At 26.5% G+C, this 18,806-nt stretch overlaps 1 protein-coding gene across 1 annotated transcript; it reads left to right on the plus strand.

Moving 5' to 3' along the window:
• The first annotated feature begins 238 nt into the window (after positions 1 to 238).
• LOC100198330 (H/ACA ribonucleoprotein complex subunit DKC1) lies at positions 239 to 18,473 on the plus strand. The gene is made up of 18 exons (XM_065788295.1): positions 239 to 377; positions 4,548 to 4,568; positions 7,134 to 7,150; positions 7,984 to 8,058; positions 8,328 to 8,419; positions 8,609 to 8,657; positions 8,767 to 8,902; positions 15,622 to 15,686; positions 15,769 to 15,895; positions 15,994 to 16,124; positions 16,215 to 16,278; positions 16,364 to 16,443; positions 16,518 to 16,638; positions 16,826 to 16,944; positions 17,144 to 17,244; positions 17,329 to 17,401; positions 17,596 to 17,718; positions 18,223 to 18,473. Exons 1-18 carry the CDS (start codon positions 356 to 358, stop codon positions 18,283 to 18,285), a joined length of 1,479 nt encoding a protein of 492 aa, XP_065644367.1. The 5' UTR covers positions 239 to 355; the 3' UTR covers positions 18,286 to 18,473.
• Positions 18,474 to 18,806: the final 333 nt, after the last annotated feature.

The following is an 18,806-nucleotide window of genomic DNA, read 5'->3' on the forward strand; positions in this document are numbered from 1 at the left end:
TAGTTTTATTCTATTTTATTTTAATCTTATAAAAATTTAAAGATCATTTTTTAAAATTTTTTTTTATAATGGAAGGTTTTTAAAATTTTGGGTCCCTAATGACAGGTTAAGGGGGACTTTCTACCTATTAGCGACGGCACTGTTTGGATTTTAGCTTCCTGAGTAGTTTAGCTAACATTCTTATTTTAGTTCAATTTTTACGAGAACTCCTCCCCCCCCCCCCCTTGCTCTTCGTCGGAGTTAGCATTCACACCAAGCTTTTATCGTATACAAAATGGTACCCTAAGTACACGTGAGAGGTTTTGTTAGTGTACCTCGTGCTTCATGGTAATTTGCCGTTAAATAATAACCCAGAATGGCTGACGTCGAAGTGAAAAGTATGTCTTTGGAAACTTTGTTCTTTCTATAAAATGTGATAAGTTCTATATTTTTTAGTGGGTAATGTTTGCACTTTACTTGTCTTGTCTTGTACTGCTTCTATTCAGGTTTTTTAAGTTTAAATGAAATCTGAGGTATTTCACAATAATTCTTTACACAAAAAAAATTGAACAAATGAAATTAAAATAGTTCAATTCAAAACTAAAAAAAAATTTAAATTTAGTAGTAGATTTTATGCTGGTTAAGAATTTGGCATCAAAGCAATTAGCTCCAATTGATACTTATACTACTTGATCTTATATACTCATAAATATGTTAATTCATAAAAAGCCAAAATGAAAGCATTATTTAAAAAAATTCAATCGGAAAATTTTGCGAGGTATTCATTAGTATTTCAGATACATACAGCAATTTACATCGTGTTTTTAATATTTTATACATTAGGAATTTACTCATGTTAACTGCCGCATAGAATTATTTGTTTTAAAGTAGACAAATTGGTTTTAGTTCAAACTATTTTCGGTTATATATCTGCATCAGTTTAGTTTTGCTATCTCTCTTTATTACAGTCAATTATCATAAAAAAGTTTATGCTGGTTAAGAACTGTATATAAATGTTTTCCTCTAATTTGAAGTTTAGTGTTGAAGTTTAGTGTTTATAAAAATTAAGTTATAAAATTTATTGTCAATATAGAAGTTAAACCTATCTATTTTTAAGTTTAATGGTCTTTAATTTATATTTAGTTTATTAATTATGATTTTTTAATTTAAATGATAGGGTAACAGAGGGTATTAAGCCACATGTTTTCAAGAACCTTTTTCTCTTTTTGAAATAAGTAAATAAGTAATAAAAATAAAATTTTTATAAGTGATATACAACACTTATTTCTAAATATACTAAAGCTTTACTCAGCAAAATTTAAAGTAATATAGTGAAAAAACAAAAGCTAAAGCGTTAGTAAACAACTAACACTGACTCAAATTTAAAAATGGGGGCAATAAGTTCTATTATGTAAAGCATATTTTTACATTATTTGTGAGACAGCTCTCTCAAATCCAGTCCATGGCAATAAGTCCATGGCAATAAGTTCTATTATGTAAAGCATATTTTTACATTATTTGTGAGACAGCTCTCTCAAATCCAGTCCATGGCTTCAATATCAGCTCCATCTAGAATTTCTTTGCATTTAACATGATACTTTATATAAGTCACAACACAACCATTCTTCTCCCTGACCTCCATGAATACCACACTTTAGGCACACAGTGTCGTCATCATCATCACTGTCCCTATTATCTCCAGCTGGGAGATGTCTTCCTTTTTTCACGGTCTTTTTTCTTGGAGTGCTATTTTTTTGTTGTTGTTGTTGCTTCTTCTCTTCAAACATTCATCACCTGTTAGGCTTTGCCCTAGGGAAAACTAATGACTTTAGCCGACCCCCCATGTCCAGAAGTTTGTGCAAGTCTAGGCTGCAGTTCTTTGAGGAAAAAGTCTCTAATAGAAAACTTTCCTGAGAATGAAATAGACAATGGTGTCTGTGTTTTTTCTGCAGGTGCTGAAGATAAAGGTGATGATTCTGTTGGTGGTGCTGTAGTTAACTAAGATATTGATGTTGAGGCAGAAGCATTGTGAGCTCTAGTGCTGGAAAGTACTTGTAAAATGCTTGGATGCCTGGTTGACAGACATCTGCTTACACATGACAGAATTACAGGCATCTGTCATTGCCTAGCTAGTTGCATAGAATTTCCTGTCTCCTTTCTTTTTTATGTCCAAAACCATTCTTCTAAATAAAGGGGGGCAATTAGCTCCATTAACAATGTTATATAAATGAAGAAAAATTAAAATACTTAAACTATTTCTACAAATAACTTTTGTTTTAAACTATATCTGTGACTTAAACTATATCTGTGTAATGTTTATAGAATTAAAACTTGGATGTCATTTATCTGATCAATGTTATTTGATTGTTTTAATCATTTTTTTTTAACAGGGGCATTAAGCCCTTGCTAATTATGACATTTTATAAACTAATTAATAATCAACAGAGCCATATTTCTCTTAGAAATGCTATCCGTTCAAAATAATAAATAGAAGATTAATATTAAAGTAAATTTTAGAGTTATTTATAAGCATTAGTTGCAGTTGGATTAATGTCTCAGACATTCATCCAACTGCCATTTTAATTTGTTAAAATTTCTATCTTCATTTGCTTAACAAATATCATTATTTTAACTCATTGATTACATACACAAATAGTTAAACAGCTTAAAAAAGTTCTTACTTAGTCTTATATGTACTTGTTTTTGTATGAAAATAAAAAATTTCAATGTAAAAGTAATTTTTCAATTCATTAAAAACAAGCACTTGCTTAGCTGAAGATTTTTAATAAGTTTGAAGGAAACAGAAAACCACTACAAAATTTGACTTTTGATACTGTCAATGTGAATACCTAGAGCAGCTCTACCTTATTTGTAGAATTCTAGCTTATTAATAGAATTTGGTTTTTGTTAAGAGTTATCATTCTTACATAACATAAATATGTACAAAAAGTATTTATATAATATATTATAAATTATAAGAGGGAGAAGAAACTGGAACCTATTAAATAACAACTAATTGACGAACATTCCAAAAAAAGGAAAAGGTACTTATCTATCAAACACAAATGGAACTGATTTAATATGCATCATATAAAGTGAACATTGTTGTTTAATATGCATCAGATAACTACACTTTCAAAAATATAATCTTATAAAAATTTTTCTCTTAATAAGAATATCTTAATCTCATAAAAAATATATTTTATGTCCTAAGATTATTTTTAAGTGGCAAATTTAGTAGAAAAAAAAGTGGGAAAAAAAAAATCTCTAGAAAAAGTAATTGAATAGTTTGAGAGTGAAACTTTTTTTGTTTTGAATTTTAATTAACTTTTACTTTTTTAGATAAATTAAATAGCAATTTTTTTATTTAGATAATGCAATAATAGGAACAGTCTTTTATATAGTTAATTCCATATATTATGCAACATGTTAATGGTGTTGTAAACATTTATATTATAACCTCTTAAGTCAGGAGTATTAACTGTGTAAACTAAATTAGAACTGTTGGCTAATTATAGCATAAAGAAATGTCTTAATTTTGCTGCAAAAACCAAGCTGCTAACAATCTTATTAGCCAATCAGAATAAACTTGGACATGTATGTACTGAACAAATAGCATCAGGTGTTAGAACTTTAAATTATATATAAATACTTAAATATTTAAATAAAATATATAAATATTTAAATTATATATAATTAAATTATAAATAAATAGATAGAAAAACCACTTATCTATATATTCTAATTAAAAATCAATACCATTGGTTAGAAACCCAAGTATGGTTATGAAAAGTTCCCTGATTGTTTAATTGCTGTTTATCATGTAGAGCTTAATACCCCTCTTTCTTAATACAAAAGCATCAGGCATTTTATTATATGAATTCTTTCTTAATACAAAAACATCAGGCATTTCATTATATGAATTGAGGAAATAAGGCTAAATGCCCCCCGTTACCCTTGTTGTTTTTTAAAAAGTAAAGAAAAATTTTGCATAATTATTTGAAGATTTATTATTTGGTGATATTATTGTGACAGTGTTGTGATAGTAGGATGGATCAAAATGTTTGATAAACAAAAAAATATATTTGTAAAAAACTTAAGGCAGCTGTAAATAGTTTGGCCCTAACTCTTTTTTAAAATATAAATTAATAACATTAAAAAAAAAAAGATTCTAAATTCTAATGCACATATTACTAATAAATATTTATAACTATTTTACTATTTTATTTACAAATTATTGAGACAATAAAATATATTCTTAGCTATTATAACTATACTTATGATTAATAAAAGTTTTATTAAAAACAAATAAAATCTTTTTCCCTCTTTCTTTCTTAAAGGCTAGATTTAAAAGCTTTAGATTCTAATATTCATTATTTTTATCTGGATTTGTTTTAAAGATCCAAAAATATTTATTAAATTTTGTTTCATTTTTATCATAAAATAAGAAGTAAACACTTATGTTTTCTAAAAACATAAAAAAATTAGATACAAAACTTATATTTTTTATTTTATAATGTTATTTAAAATTTGTATTTTTGTTAAAGAATTGATTTGAATTTTTTTAGAGAAAAAGAAAAGCAAGTCTGGTATGTTGTTTATTAGTTCTCAAAAATAGTTTTTACAAACTTACACAGGGTTGTTATCTGTCAAATATGTCTGAGACATTTTCTGCCAACATAAAATGTTACACATATTTTATATCAGCCTGTTTTCACATAACTTATGTCTCAACTATTTTCTGCTGACAAAATATGCCCCACATATTTTCCATTGATATATTTTGACATAATTTTATGTCTCAATTATTTTCTGCTGACATTAAATGTCCAACATATTTTGTCATATTTTTTGTTTTATATTCTTGAAATAAGAATCAAACTAACAATTTAGTAATACATTTCAGAATAATTTAATGAATAAAATAAAAATATGTTACAAAATTAGTTTGATTTGTTCTTCAAGAATATAAAACATCAAATAATTCAGACATAAAATTATGTCAAAGTATGTTTACAGAAAATATGTTGGAAATATTTTACGTCATCAAAAACTATTCAGACAAAAATTGTGTCAAAATACATCGATAGAAAATATGTGGGACATATTTTATGTTAGCAGAAAATATATGGGACATTTTTATGTCAGCAGAAAATATGTTAACACATCTGCCAGACATTATGTTGCAACAACCGTAAATTTTCGCAAAGATGGGTGTGTATCCTGATAAAGGATTACTATTGCATTATTTGTTTGCTTAACTATCTTTATTATTTACAAATGTTTGCTTAACTATCTTTATGTTTACAAAATATCAAAAGCAAGCCTTCCCAGGAAAGGCATGCGGTTTTTTGTCTTGTATGTTCACACATGAGTATTTTATTTCAGACAACTTGGTTACGGCTGTTTGCAAGTTTTATTATATTAAGTGTTGCAGAAAAAACTAAGTTTCAAAAACAAAGAAAGCAAAACTAAAAAAATAAAGAATTAAAATAAATTAAAATAAAAATTTTTTTTATAATTTAAATAATTTTGTACTGCTTTTGTCTTTGTTTCTTTAAAGTGGTTGTTATTTTCAGCAACAAAATTGGATAAGGCAAAGCAAAAAAGCAAAACAGTTTCAAGGCGACATTAAAAAGAATAATTTTCTTATATTTTTATGTTTTTAAAAAAGAAAAACAAAGTATAAGTTGCTGTTTGTTTGTAAAATATATTTGTATATTTTTAATGTAACAAGTATATATTTCCCTATATGAATATGTCTATGTAATGCATGCATATACTTTTATGTATAACTTTTTTTACTATATAATTATATTTATTTTGTAAGTATACACACGATTAGCTTATTTTGAATAAGGCATTTACTTCACACGCAAAATGTTCATGGTTCGAATCCCACCACTTCCAAAAAAAATTTTTGTTTTTCTACCTGCCCCTTCCTTTTGGTCTACTATGTTATTGGTGAAATATATGTAAACAATTATTAATAATGGCATAATAATTATTATTATTAGAAATAAAATAAAGGAAAATTATTCTTTTAATGTTAACTTGTAACTGTTTTTTTTTCTTTTTTTAAACAATTATTAATAATGGCATAATAATTATTATTATTAGAAATAAAATAAAGGAAAATTATTCTTTTAATGTTAACTTGTAACTGTTTTTTTTTCTTTTTTTCTTTGCTTTGCCTTATTTAATTTCATTGCTGAAAATAACATCCACTCTAAAAAAACGAAAATAAAAGCAGTGCACAAATTATTATTACTTTTTACATTTAAATTTATTTTAATTTTCTATTTTGTTAGTTTTGCTTTCTTTGTTTTTGAAGCTTAGTTTTTTCTGCAACACCTTTGATTTAATAAAACTTTCAAATGGCCGTGACTAGTTGTCTAAAATAAAATACTCATGTGTGGACATACAAGATAAAAAACCGCATGCGTTTCCTGGGAAGGCTTAAAAAAGGGTTGTTGCTTTCTCAGATAAGTTCTTATATATATTAGGCACTGATTTCAGGTAATACTTTCAAACTTATAATATACACATAATTTAATGTTTAATACAATATGTTTTTTTCTTTTCAGCATTTATTATACTTTCATAACACTTTTGTAAATATATATTATTTATGGGATAGAAGCTCTTTTAAAATGTTTAAGCAGTAGCTTCAGATAATAGCAAAAAAATCTTTAAATTACCTGTAAGAAAATAAAATTTCATTCTGTAATTAGAAATATCATTTTATCAAGAAATTTAGATTTTAAATGGTGTTTTTCTCTAAATTAAGGTCCAATGGACCTGGTAATAATGCTTTAGAGCTAAGATATATTTTTGCACCTTGTCTAAAAAAGAAAGGGCATCATTCGAAGATAGCTAAGGTAGCTATTACTCAATGTTTTTGCTATTCATTTTTATTGTGATGTATTATAATTTACATAAGATTTTTTAATATAATAAAATATTTAATAATAAAATAATAATAATAAAAATAGTTTAATATAAAATAATAAAAGAATATGCTTTTCTTATTTTCATACTTGGACTTGAATTTCTATAACAGTAAGAGCTTGTTTATGAATTTTTTTATTTTTATTTTGTAATTTTTAGTGAATAAATTTTTATTTTATCAAGTTTTTTTTATTTTATTTCAGATGTTGCTGAAGATATGGTAAGTTTTTTTGCAAAAAATTAAACTATTTTTAAACATTTTAGCTAATATAAAAGTAAAAAGATAAAAGCGACAGAAAATCAAAAACCTCTCACTTAATAGATAGATAAAGCATATATTAGTCATCAGGGTTGAGGTGAAATACATTAGGTCAAATACAAGCTTGTTAATTCTAGATTTCCAAATACAAATTAAAATACAAATATATTCTATCAGCATTTTCCGAATACAAATATTTGTACTTTGGATCAAGAAAAATATATAAAGATTTTTCCAAGACAAGACTGATAAAATAGTTTACTAAACAGAAGTATGAAAACAATTCTTTTTAAAAACATTCTTTGAAAACAAATTTTTAGATTATTTTAGTGTGAAAAATGAAATTAAAAAAAAAAAAAATCTCTTGGTATTTGCCAAAAAAACACAGGTTAACTTCAAATACAATACAATTATAAATATGTCATATTAGCCTATTTTTACCAAATACAAATTTGTATTTGACCGCTACCTTGATTGTCATCAACAAATAAGCTGGTGAAAGGTGTTTTATGTTTAATAAAAACTCAGTTTTACTCACTTTACTTAAATACTTAAATTTAAACTTAATTAAGGTTCCAGCTTTAAAATAAAATATGCCTCGCTAAGTAATAATAAATCCATGTTTGTAAATGTTAAAGATAAAGCTTTTCATTAAAGACATCAGTATTGTCATAGTATTGTCAAAATAAATTAGTTATTTAAACACAGTGAAACTAAAAGATTTAACTTGTGTTAAAAAAAGTTATGTGTTAAACCTTTTATTTTAGACTAATCTAGTATTAATTTTATTTTAGGATGGTGATTATATCATTAAACCAACCTCAGTTATCCCAAAGCTTGATACATCGAAATGGCCTCTTTTATTAAAGGTACAATATAATTATTTTAAATTCTGTTCGATTAATTTTTATGTCAATAGCGAATTAAAAAAAGTATTCAATTTCAAAAAGCACATTTGAGTTTTCTTATAGATTGTAATGAAAGTTTTTATTCTAAATCAAAGACCATAAAAAGTTTATTTTTGATATGAACAAATTAAACTGAATAAAAAGATTTAATGTTTTTATTTTTGTTTCAGAAAAAAATAGTTTCTATATTTATTTAAGCAATGGAATAAACTTGATATGAATTTTTTTAGAATTACGACCGTTTAAATGTGCGAACTGGTCATTATACTCCTATTCCTAGTGGAAGTGCGCCTTTGAAACGAAGTCTTAAGGACTATTTAGCGTATGTTTTTAATTTATTGTATTTTTCTTTTTTTGTTTATGGAGGTGTTTAATTGAAAAATTTCATTTATCCTATTATTTCTTAAAGTCTAATTTATTAAATAAATTTGCTTGAATTCAAATTTTATCATGTTTTGGTTTTAATGGTTTTAGAAGTTTTCAAATTTTATTCTACAGATCCTTTTTTTAGTGCTGGCTATATTAACCTTGATAAACCAGCTAACCCTTCATCTCATGAGGTATTTATTGTTGGTGTTTCTTACTGTTGCAATTTCATTATGTAGATGTGACTTTTGCATTTTGATTATTGCTAGATGCATCTTAAAATTAATTGCTTTCTGTATTCAGGTTGTTGCATGGGTTAAGCGTATATTGCGAGTCCAGAAGACGGGTCATAGTGGAACACTTGATCCAAAAGTTACTGGTTGTTTAATTGTTTGCATTGATAGAACAACACGCCTAGTGAAATCTCAACAAGGAGCAGGTAAAATCGAAAGAAAGTAATATATAATATCAAGGGGTGAATTAAGTGATTGTGAATTGTAATATCTGTAAATACTTCTGGTCTTCAAATTCTCAGTTTTATCATTCTCGTATAAAGCCCTGAACACTGCTTTAATAAAAGGGTCAATTTATTGTATTATGAAATTTAAAAAAATTGCAACCACAAAAAGTAATAACAGTTAAAACTTACATAGTTTAGGTCCAAAGAATATGCGCAGTAATCTCAAAATCAACCAATTAAAATTATGCTTAAACTTTAAAGATTTATTTTAAAAATTTAATGTAATAAATTAGTTTAAATTACTAAAAATCCGAAAAATATGTGCTGTAATCTCAAAATCAACCAATTAAAAATTATGCTAAAGCTATTTGCGCATTGTACAAAGCATTAAAATGAGATTTTAGTAAGGAGTAAAATGTAATGATTTATTTAAAAAGTTTAATGTTTTGAATTAGACACAAATTAATATATATGTTAATATGTTATTTGAGTTTTTTACTTTTATTTTAAAATAACAAAAGTTGTTTGAATTAGTTTTTATATGTTTTTAAAACATCTGTCTTTAATTTTATATATATATATATATATATATATATATATATATATATATATATATATATATATATATATATATATCTGCGATAGAAAGAACAAGCTTTTGAACCGTAATTCTAGATTTGTAAAAAAATATTAAATAAGATTTAAATAAGTCACAATTTTTAAAGTTTGAAATAATTAATCACCATTAAATTCCATTGCACTGTTGTGATTTGTTGTTCAATTTTTAACATTACATTGCAATGTATGCTTTGTTTTTCACGTTTTATCTGATGATTTTGTCAAATGAGTTAAGATATTAAATTACAAATATCAAATATTAAATCATAACTATTATTAATAATAATAATTACAAGAATAATATGGTTTTATAATTAGATTGTTTATCATAATTTTAATATCAGTATCAATGATTTTTTATTGATTAACAACTATAATTTTTGTGATAACGGTTTTTGTGTTTACAGTTTTTAAAAAACTATAAGTTAAAAAAAAAAAGAAACAGAAGCATTTCTAGATAACGCAATTTGCAATCACTTGATTCACCTATTGAATATAAATATAATCCGTAGATCTAATGAATTCTGTTCTAATGAACACCCAAGGATACAGTTCAACATCAGATTAATACTTTTTTATTTTTTTTTTATTTTGTTGTAATACTTAATCAGAATTTTTTTACAGATTTCAAATTTCTTCCAAAATTTCTTGTTAAATTTTTTTATTTAAAGTTATACCAAGAAATTGTTTTTTATTATTAAAAATATCAAAAATTTTTTAGTATTTCTTTAAACAATTTTTAAAAAAGTTTTTCAGGGGATCTAAATTATTAATAATCAATTAAATTAAGTATGATTTAATGTAGCTTTTAGAGTATTTAAATCCATCTAAATCCAGAAATGTATTGCAATATCAGGCTTGGAAGCGAGAGCAATTGCTCTCGATTATTGACCATTTAGTTCCGAATAACTGGCCAGATTTTTTTAGTTGTTTTGAGAACATTTAAGTTTATGTATGTCCGTAAAACAAAAAATTTTTGCATTACAGACATACATGGAAACATACCTAAACTTAAATGTTCTCAAAACATCTTTGTGCGGAAGAATAAAAAGAATATTCACGAACACTGAAAACCCGCCAAATCTACAAACAAACTAATTCTATTGGTTGAAAAAATACGCTGACTAAGCGAAATAAAGTTTTGGAGTATTCTGTAGAAATATTTTTAAAATTGTATTATTCGAGATTTTTTTTTTATTCTAATGTAATCTTTTAAAGCAATCTTTATGATTTATTTTGTAAACAAAGACTTTCAACAATAATTGCGTTTTCAATGAAATTATTAATAATCATCAAAGTTAATAAAACTAATTATGAAATAAACATACAAGAGGTCATAACAGAACACAAATATATATATATATATATATACACACACACACACACACACACACACACACACACACACAGTATTGGGCAAAACATTTGCAACCAACATCGAACAATGCTAAAAAGTGTTCCTAATTTTACATGTCTTAAAAACGAAACGAACTATACTACCACAGCAAACAGTTCAGGAGTCTGGAGTCATAGCATGTCATGACATGAGCAATCAGCTGACAGGTGACAGCACACAGGTAGAATTTCGTTGACAAGTGCCATTTTGCAGCGGACAAAACAAGTGCAACTTTTTTGGTTTGTTTCATTTTCTTAAGTCTGGTCCGTGTCAACGTCACGGAAGTTTTTTAATAATTAAAGGAAGTATCCAGAAGTTTCCAGAAGCATGCAGAAGCTTCTAGAAGTTTCCAGACGAAGCATCCAGTAGCATCCAGAAATATCGAGAAACATTGAGACGCATCCAGAAGCTTCCAGAAGCATCAAAAAGAAGCATCTAGAATCTTCCAGAACAGGTTCACACAGATTCATTTTACTATATAAGAGACATAAAAATCGACATGTAATTCAGTCAGTATATGGAAGTCAATCAGTCAGTATTATCAAGACAGTTTATCGAAGTGAGTTTTATCAAAGTGTTTTATCGAAGAACATCAATACAAGAAGTGAAATACAACAAGTGTTTCATTACATCAATACAGTCCACATCCAACAAAGATGTTGTGTTCCACAGAGCATTATTGTATCACCACAAGGTAAATGTAACACGGTAAGCCTTAAGAAGCGTGATAATTTATTTTTATTATTTTTATGACTTCAATTGCAAAAATTGCTCCCGACAGTCTTGGATTGGAACTAAGAAAGAAAATTATTGGCGATTACGTAAGTGGAATGTCACAAAAAAGCATTTGTGATAAATATCGCGTGAAAAAATCGACTGTATCAAGACTATGTTCCAAATATTGTTCTACGGGGAAGTTGGCAGCAGATAACAAAGGTGGAAGACCGCGTTCCACCACTTCTAGAGAGGATTCTATGATCGTCAGATCCGTCAAGAAGGATCCCTGGATATCATCAGTCGAGATACAAAAGCAATTAGAGCTGCCTGTATCGGACCGAACAATCAGACGATGTGCTGTTGAAGCCGGATTGTTTTTTCGATGCCATGCAAAGAAACCTGTGATTTCACTAAAAAACCAGAAGAAAAGACTCCTGTTTGCTACATCTCATATTGACTGGAATGTGCAGAAATGGTAAACTGTCCTGTTCAGTGATGAATTGAAGTTCAACATCATTGGGAGCGATGGCATTTGCTGTGTACGTCAACCGGCCGGAAAACGCCTCGATTTACGTTACTGTCATAGGACCGTAAAGCATGGTGGAGGCAATGTGATGGTCTGGGGGTGTTTTTCTGCTAACGGTCTAGGTCCAATACATCGAAACAATGGAATAATGGGCCGTTTCATGTATAAAAATATCCTGAAAGATGTTATGTTACCTCATGCTGAATGGAATATGCCAATAAAATGGGTTTTTCAGCGAGACAACGATCCGAAACACACTGCAAAAGTAGTCAAGCAGTGGTTTCAAGACAACCATCTATTGGTGATGGATTGGCCGCCTTAATCTCCGGATCTCAACCCTATCGAGAACCTGTGGGAGATCGTCAACCGCAGAATTAATCGTGAAGGTGTTCGTAATAAGGATCAACTGTTTGAACAAATCCAGAAGGCCTGGGCAGCGATTCCACTAAGTTTCATTGATCACCTGATCGAATTTATGCCTCGAAGATGCAAGGGTGTGTTCGACAACAAAGAATCGCCACGAATTATTAATAGCGAAATACAGCTTGGTCAACATTTTGTCGAGTTGCACTTGTTTTGTCCAGAAGGAAATCAACTTTTTTTAATACTTTTGATTAATTTATTAGTTTTCGTGTACAAATAATGAACTTTGTGATGAATAAAACTTGAAGAACTATGTCTCTAAATAGTTACATAGTTATTTCTCTAAATTGAAAAAATGCAGCAATTTTATATAAAGAAACTAAATTAGCATTATTTGGTTGCACTCGTTTTGTCCAATACTGTATATATATATATATATATATATATATATATATATATATATATATATATATATATATATATATATATATATTATATATATATATATATATATATATATATATATATATATATATATATATATATATATATATATATATATATATATATATATATAAAAATTTATTAGATATAAAAAAAGTTTTTAAGTTCTTGGATATTGGTTTGCTAACTCTGATTATTTTTGCTTCAGTTGCCATTCTTACAAACTCGTTATGCTTAAACTTAAAGTTACTTTTTTCTGTTTTAAATACTAATTACGGTTAAAAAGTTGACTTACTAAACATCATCAGCGGTATTGTGAAGCAAGTCCGCTTCCTCTTTATAAAGTGTTTTTAACCTTTTTGGTTGATTTATATCTAGTTAATTTAATTTCTACAGTAACTCGATTATTTAATTAATTTATTTGTTCATCTTACCAAGAAGAATTGTTTCAAATATGTTAAACTTTTCAAACTACGTGAACATAAAATAGTTATTTAAAAAATGAAACTTATTTATAAAATAATTTAGCTTAAATAAAACTAAAACTAGCATTACTTTTATTAGAATCTTGTTGGACTTTTTGGGGCCGGGGCTATTATTATTTTGGAGGCCTTTTTTATGTGCCACAGGCGTAAAAATGACTTTAAAAAAAAAGGTCTTCTTGACTATTTTGGGGCCCCTAACATTGCGGGGCCCAGGGCTATATCTCCAACCTTCTTTAATCTAGCACTGGAAATAAGACATGAGTAATTAAATAAAAATTATATTATACTCTTTGATAATTAAAAGAACAATTGTTTCCTTATAAAATAATTGTAAATGTTACTTAGTATAAAAAATGTCGCTTAATTTTATTAAAAAACATAAAAGAGCGATGTTTAGAAATATTTGTTCTAAACAATTTATTTTGCTTTAAGTTTTTTTGTGTTAAAAGTATTCTATTCCTTGTTTATTTTATTACTTTTTTGTAATTGTCTCTCATCGGTCCAATTAATTTTTTTTGCGCTTTTGTTTTTTAAAATGTTCTCAAAACGACTAAAAAAACTGGCCAGTTTTTCACAACTAAATATTATTTCTGTGGTCAGTAATCAAGAGCGATCACTTCCCGACCAAGCCTGAATATCAACATAATAATTTGACTACCTTAGCTTTATTATCGCTTACAAATATCCATTCTAATTAAAGTGGCATGTTTAACTCAGTGTACAATTCAATTATTGTTTATTTAATGTTTTTATATTAATTGTTTAATATTATATTAAATAAAATTGGACAAGTTGAAAAAAGCTGAGTCATTAACATAGGTCAATTTTTTATGCAAAATTTAAAAAAATTTTCCTTTCAAAGTCTCTGTCATTCTCTATTATTTTGCAATCATTATTTTGTTATTAGGTTAATATGTTTTTTACAGTTTACAGCTTATGTCAAGCAACATGATATTATTTTTGTCAATTTTGATTGCTTTTCTTTTTCCTGCTTCTGGGTTTCCCTAAATTCTTCAGGTCTTAAATTTACAAATATCCATATCAATTATCAATTTGCAACATATAATATCAAATATAAGGCTGTTGGCAGGTACCCACCTGTTGGTTTCTGGGTAGCATTATCAACTACCCAAGTAGCATTATCAAATATTGGGTAACTATCCTTTGATAAGTTTAAAATTCATTTTATTTCAAAGTTTAAAATTCTCAATTGTAATATAGTTCAATAATTACCATACCTTTAACTTGGTATGTGAAAGAAGTTCTTGAAGATCTGTTAAAAACTAATTACAATTTCTTTATCACCATCTGAATTTCTGAAAACATTCAACATAATGTTTGGGAAGTTCTATGAGTTTCTGTGCATTTTTGACACCTGAAACAATGTACATGATAGTATTTCTAAACTGTAATTGGGACTTGTGTAATCTGGACACTTAAAATTAAATTTTTACCATTTTTGACAGCCGTAATCATTAAATAACTATAATAAATTTCTCTAAACATTTCTCTAACATTAATACTCAATTACATTTAAAGTTATTGTTTTTAAAGAAACACAGTTTTCTGTGTATATAAGTTAGGGGGTAACTCAATGGTAGCACAAATAAAACAACCACATCTGTCTCATTGTTAAAAGTAGAGTAAAACTATATGCAGACAGAAAATAATATAATATATTTTTTAGAGTTATAATAAAATCATGTACACAATTTATTGATTTTAGACTTAATGCAAATAAAAATTCTATAATCTTTCAAATGGACCAGTTGTGTTTTTATAAATATAGTTTTAAAATTAATTTAAAATTTAAATTAAATTTTTAAAATTTAAAAATAAATTTTTAAAATAATAAAAGTTTTTGACTTAATCCTGAATACTGTTATGTTAATAATTCTAGTCATTCTAAAATGAGGATTATGTTCAAAAACTGAATTTCAATTTTAATTCACTGTCTCTCAGTACCTTAGGGTACCCTACCTTCAATTATAAAAAAAAACAACCTAAAGAAATGTTGCTATGTTGCGAATGCTCTTAAGTCGTCATAAAGTCATGAATTATCAATAGTATTTTTATTTTACCATATACTTAGATTATACCATGTATCTATATTTTGTTTTTCTTTGAATTTGGCATATTTTCTTAACAGGAAAAGAGTATGTTGGCATACTAAGATTACATAATGCAATTGAAAGTAAAGATAAATTAGCTCAGGTTTTATATTTTGTCATTGTTTATATTTTCAACCCATTTGTAAATAAGGAGATATTCTTTTTAAATGTAAATTATTTTACAGGCTATTGAAATGCTGACTGGTGCCTTATTTCAACGACCTCCTTTAATTTCTGCTGTAAAGCGTCAACTTCGTGTTAGAACAATATATGAAAGCAAACTTTTGGAATTTGATCAAGAAAAAAATTTAGGTGATAAAAGTTACTATTTTAAATTCTGGTAATGTCAAAAATAATTTACATGTTTTATATACTATAATTTAATAAACAATTTAATGATTGGATTTTAGCTGTATTTTGGATTTCCTGTGAAGCTGGAACATATGTAAGAACATTATGTGTACATCTTGGGCTTATACTTGGAGTTGGAGGTCACATGCAAGAGTTACGAAGAGTTAGATCAGGAATTCAGTCTGAAAATGTAAAACGATAATTTATTTTTTTATTTATTGATTTATTTTTGTATTTTTACTGTCTGTGTTTTATTGTGTGTATACTTTGTGTCTTATAGGAGGATTTAGTAACAATGCACGATGTTCTTGATGCACAATGGGTTTTCGATAACACAAAAGATGGTAACAAAATTATTGTATTAATTTTTTGCAACTGTTTACACAATTCAAACTGGAGACTTTAATATTTGCTAAATTATTTTTTTAGAGTCATATTTGCGAAGAGTAGTTAAACCATTAGAAAAGCTATTGACAGGACATAAAAGGCTTGTCATTAAAGATAGTGCTGTAAGTCTCTTAACTATTAAAAAAAAATTTATTTTAAGTTTTTGTTTAATACATGATTACAAAATTTTTGATAGGTTAATGCAATATGTTATGGAGCAAAATTAATGTTACCTGGTATTCTTCGCTATGAGTCTGGAATTGATATGAATGATGATATTGTTATGATGACCACAAAAGGAGAAGCAATTGCAGTTGGTATGAAAATGTTGACATCTTCCAAAACGTTATTATTTTGTGTTTAACAAACGTTTTAAATTACATATTTATACTTTTGTTTTATACTTTGACAATTTGATTATTTAAAGTTTTTATAATATCTAAATGTTGTTTGTTTTTAAATTTTAAAAGTTTCTTGTTATTAAAACAGTATATTATTAAATAGGCATTGCCCTAATGAGCACAGCTACAATTGCTACTTGTGATCATGGGGTAGTAGCCAAGATTAAAAGAGTTATCATGGATAGAGATACTTACCCAAGAAAATGGGGGCTTGGCCCCAAGGTACTTGAGCTTATTAAATTGAATAATGGGTAGTTTTAAAAAATATTTCCATGAGACGATAGTTTTATTAATTTATAACTAAAGAATTTCATTTTGTTTGGTATTTATAAGTTTAATTTTGATAAATTTAATTAAATTGTGAATAAAATTTAGAATATCTATAAATGAGTTTAAATACTTATACTTTGCATTTATGTAGGCCTTAGAAAAAAAGAAAATGATTGCGTCTGGCTTGCTAGATAAATATGGTAAACCTACTGAAAATACACCTAAAGATTGGAAGTCTTATAAAAGCGTCAAGTACATAGTTATCTGTTTATCGTTATCTGTTTATCGTTTAAATTATTGAATATGTAAAAATTTCAATTTTTAAATTTCGTTTAGTCAAACAAAGAATGAAGATATTGTGGCTGAGGAAGTTAAAGTTGAAAAAGATAAAGTCGTAACATCGGTGAAGGTAAAAATGAAATTTTCGCCTTATTACTGTTTTATGTTTTTAAGAATATATAGATAATAATATTATAATATAATATAATAATAATATAATAATTTCATAAATATAATAATAATAATAAAGAACTTTTTTTTTAAGAAATTTTAATAATAATAATGAAATTTATATTTAAATTTTAAATCAAAACTAAAAATTAGCGTAAGCATGTAAGTAGCGATGAAGAGGAAGGAAAAGTTAAAAAAGAAAAAAAGAAGAAGAAGAAATCAATAAGTTCTGATCAGATCGAAATTAAAGAAGAAGTACAATCTGAGCATGAAGAAGTAGGTTTTTTTTTAGTTGTGTTTTGTTTGATATGCACATATACAAAGTTTATTTTATACTCGATTCAATACAACAATTAAAATATTATTGATGTATTGAATTTAACATGCTTAACAAATTATATTAATTTTATATTAATAAAGATGTTATATACAATAATTTTAACTATGGAATCAGCTGAGAATGGAGAATTGCCTTAATGCTGATTTTGTTTTTGTTTTATAATCTTGCTCACCGTAGCGTGAACAAGATCGTAAAACATTTCTATCGATGTATTAAATATGGTATATCAAATATATATGACTAAAGATGTGTCCAAAACTGAAAGAAGTAACTCATTAAGTTGATTGACTACTGTAGACAGTATACACAAATTGTAAATGATTGTGTATGTCTGAACTTACAAATTGTTTCTGTAGTTTGTATTTAATTGCAACAACCGCTTTATAGGACAGTATGAAAATATGTAAATTTTGTATAAAATTTAAAATATATTATATTAGGTAAACAAAGAGAAAAAGAAGAAGAAAAAGAAAAAATCCAAGCGAGAAAACGAAGAAGAATAATATGGTCATATTTATTGCGTCCGCCTTTTTATTAGGAATACTGATGTCTTCTCAGAGATACAACCGACGTTTTTCTGCTTGTAAATTTTTTTATTTTTGTTTAAAGGAAATTCGTCAAATTCTTGAAGTTGTACAAAGTGTAAAAGAAGCATATTTTTTAACGAAAAAAAACTATATTCAAGAATTTAGTTTCGTGTCGTGTTTTTTTAGTTATTGAATTAAACTTTCTTATCAACAGAAAAAGAAAATGCCACGTCACTCTAATATGCATAAACGTTGTTATAATAACGATATTGTATCGTATAGTTTTCTGAATTTTAAATATAATGGTTTACTGTTTGGTACTTTGATTAACACTTGAATAGTTTTATGTTTAGATTTTTTTTAAGTTTTACGAGCTGGAAATGAGCACGATAAATTATAATTATTTACACAAGCCTTTTTAATTTAATTAAGAATTTAAAGTTATTCTCATTTGTAGCGAAAGAACTCATTTATAGCGAAAGATCCAATTTGATATA

The sequence above is a fragment of the Hydra vulgaris genome, chromosome 01, assembly GCF_038396675.1.
Source record: "Hydra vulgaris chromosome 01, alternate assembly HydraT2T_AEP".
Lineage (NCBI taxonomy): Eukaryota > Metazoa > Cnidaria > Hydrozoa > Anthoathecata > Hydridae > Hydra > Hydra vulgaris.

Coding starts and splice junctions, on each gene's coding strand:
- LOC100198330 (XM_065788295.1), top strand. CDS start 356: ATGGCTGACGTCGAAGTGAAAA. Junction 8,658..8,766: donor CTAACCCTTCATCTCATGAG/GTATTTATTGTT, acceptor TTCTGTATTCAG/GTTGTTGCATGGGTTAAGCG. Junction 15,896..15,993: donor TGATCAAGAAAAAAATTTAG/GTGATAAAAGTT, acceptor ATTGGATTTTAG/CTGTATTTTGGATTTCCTGT.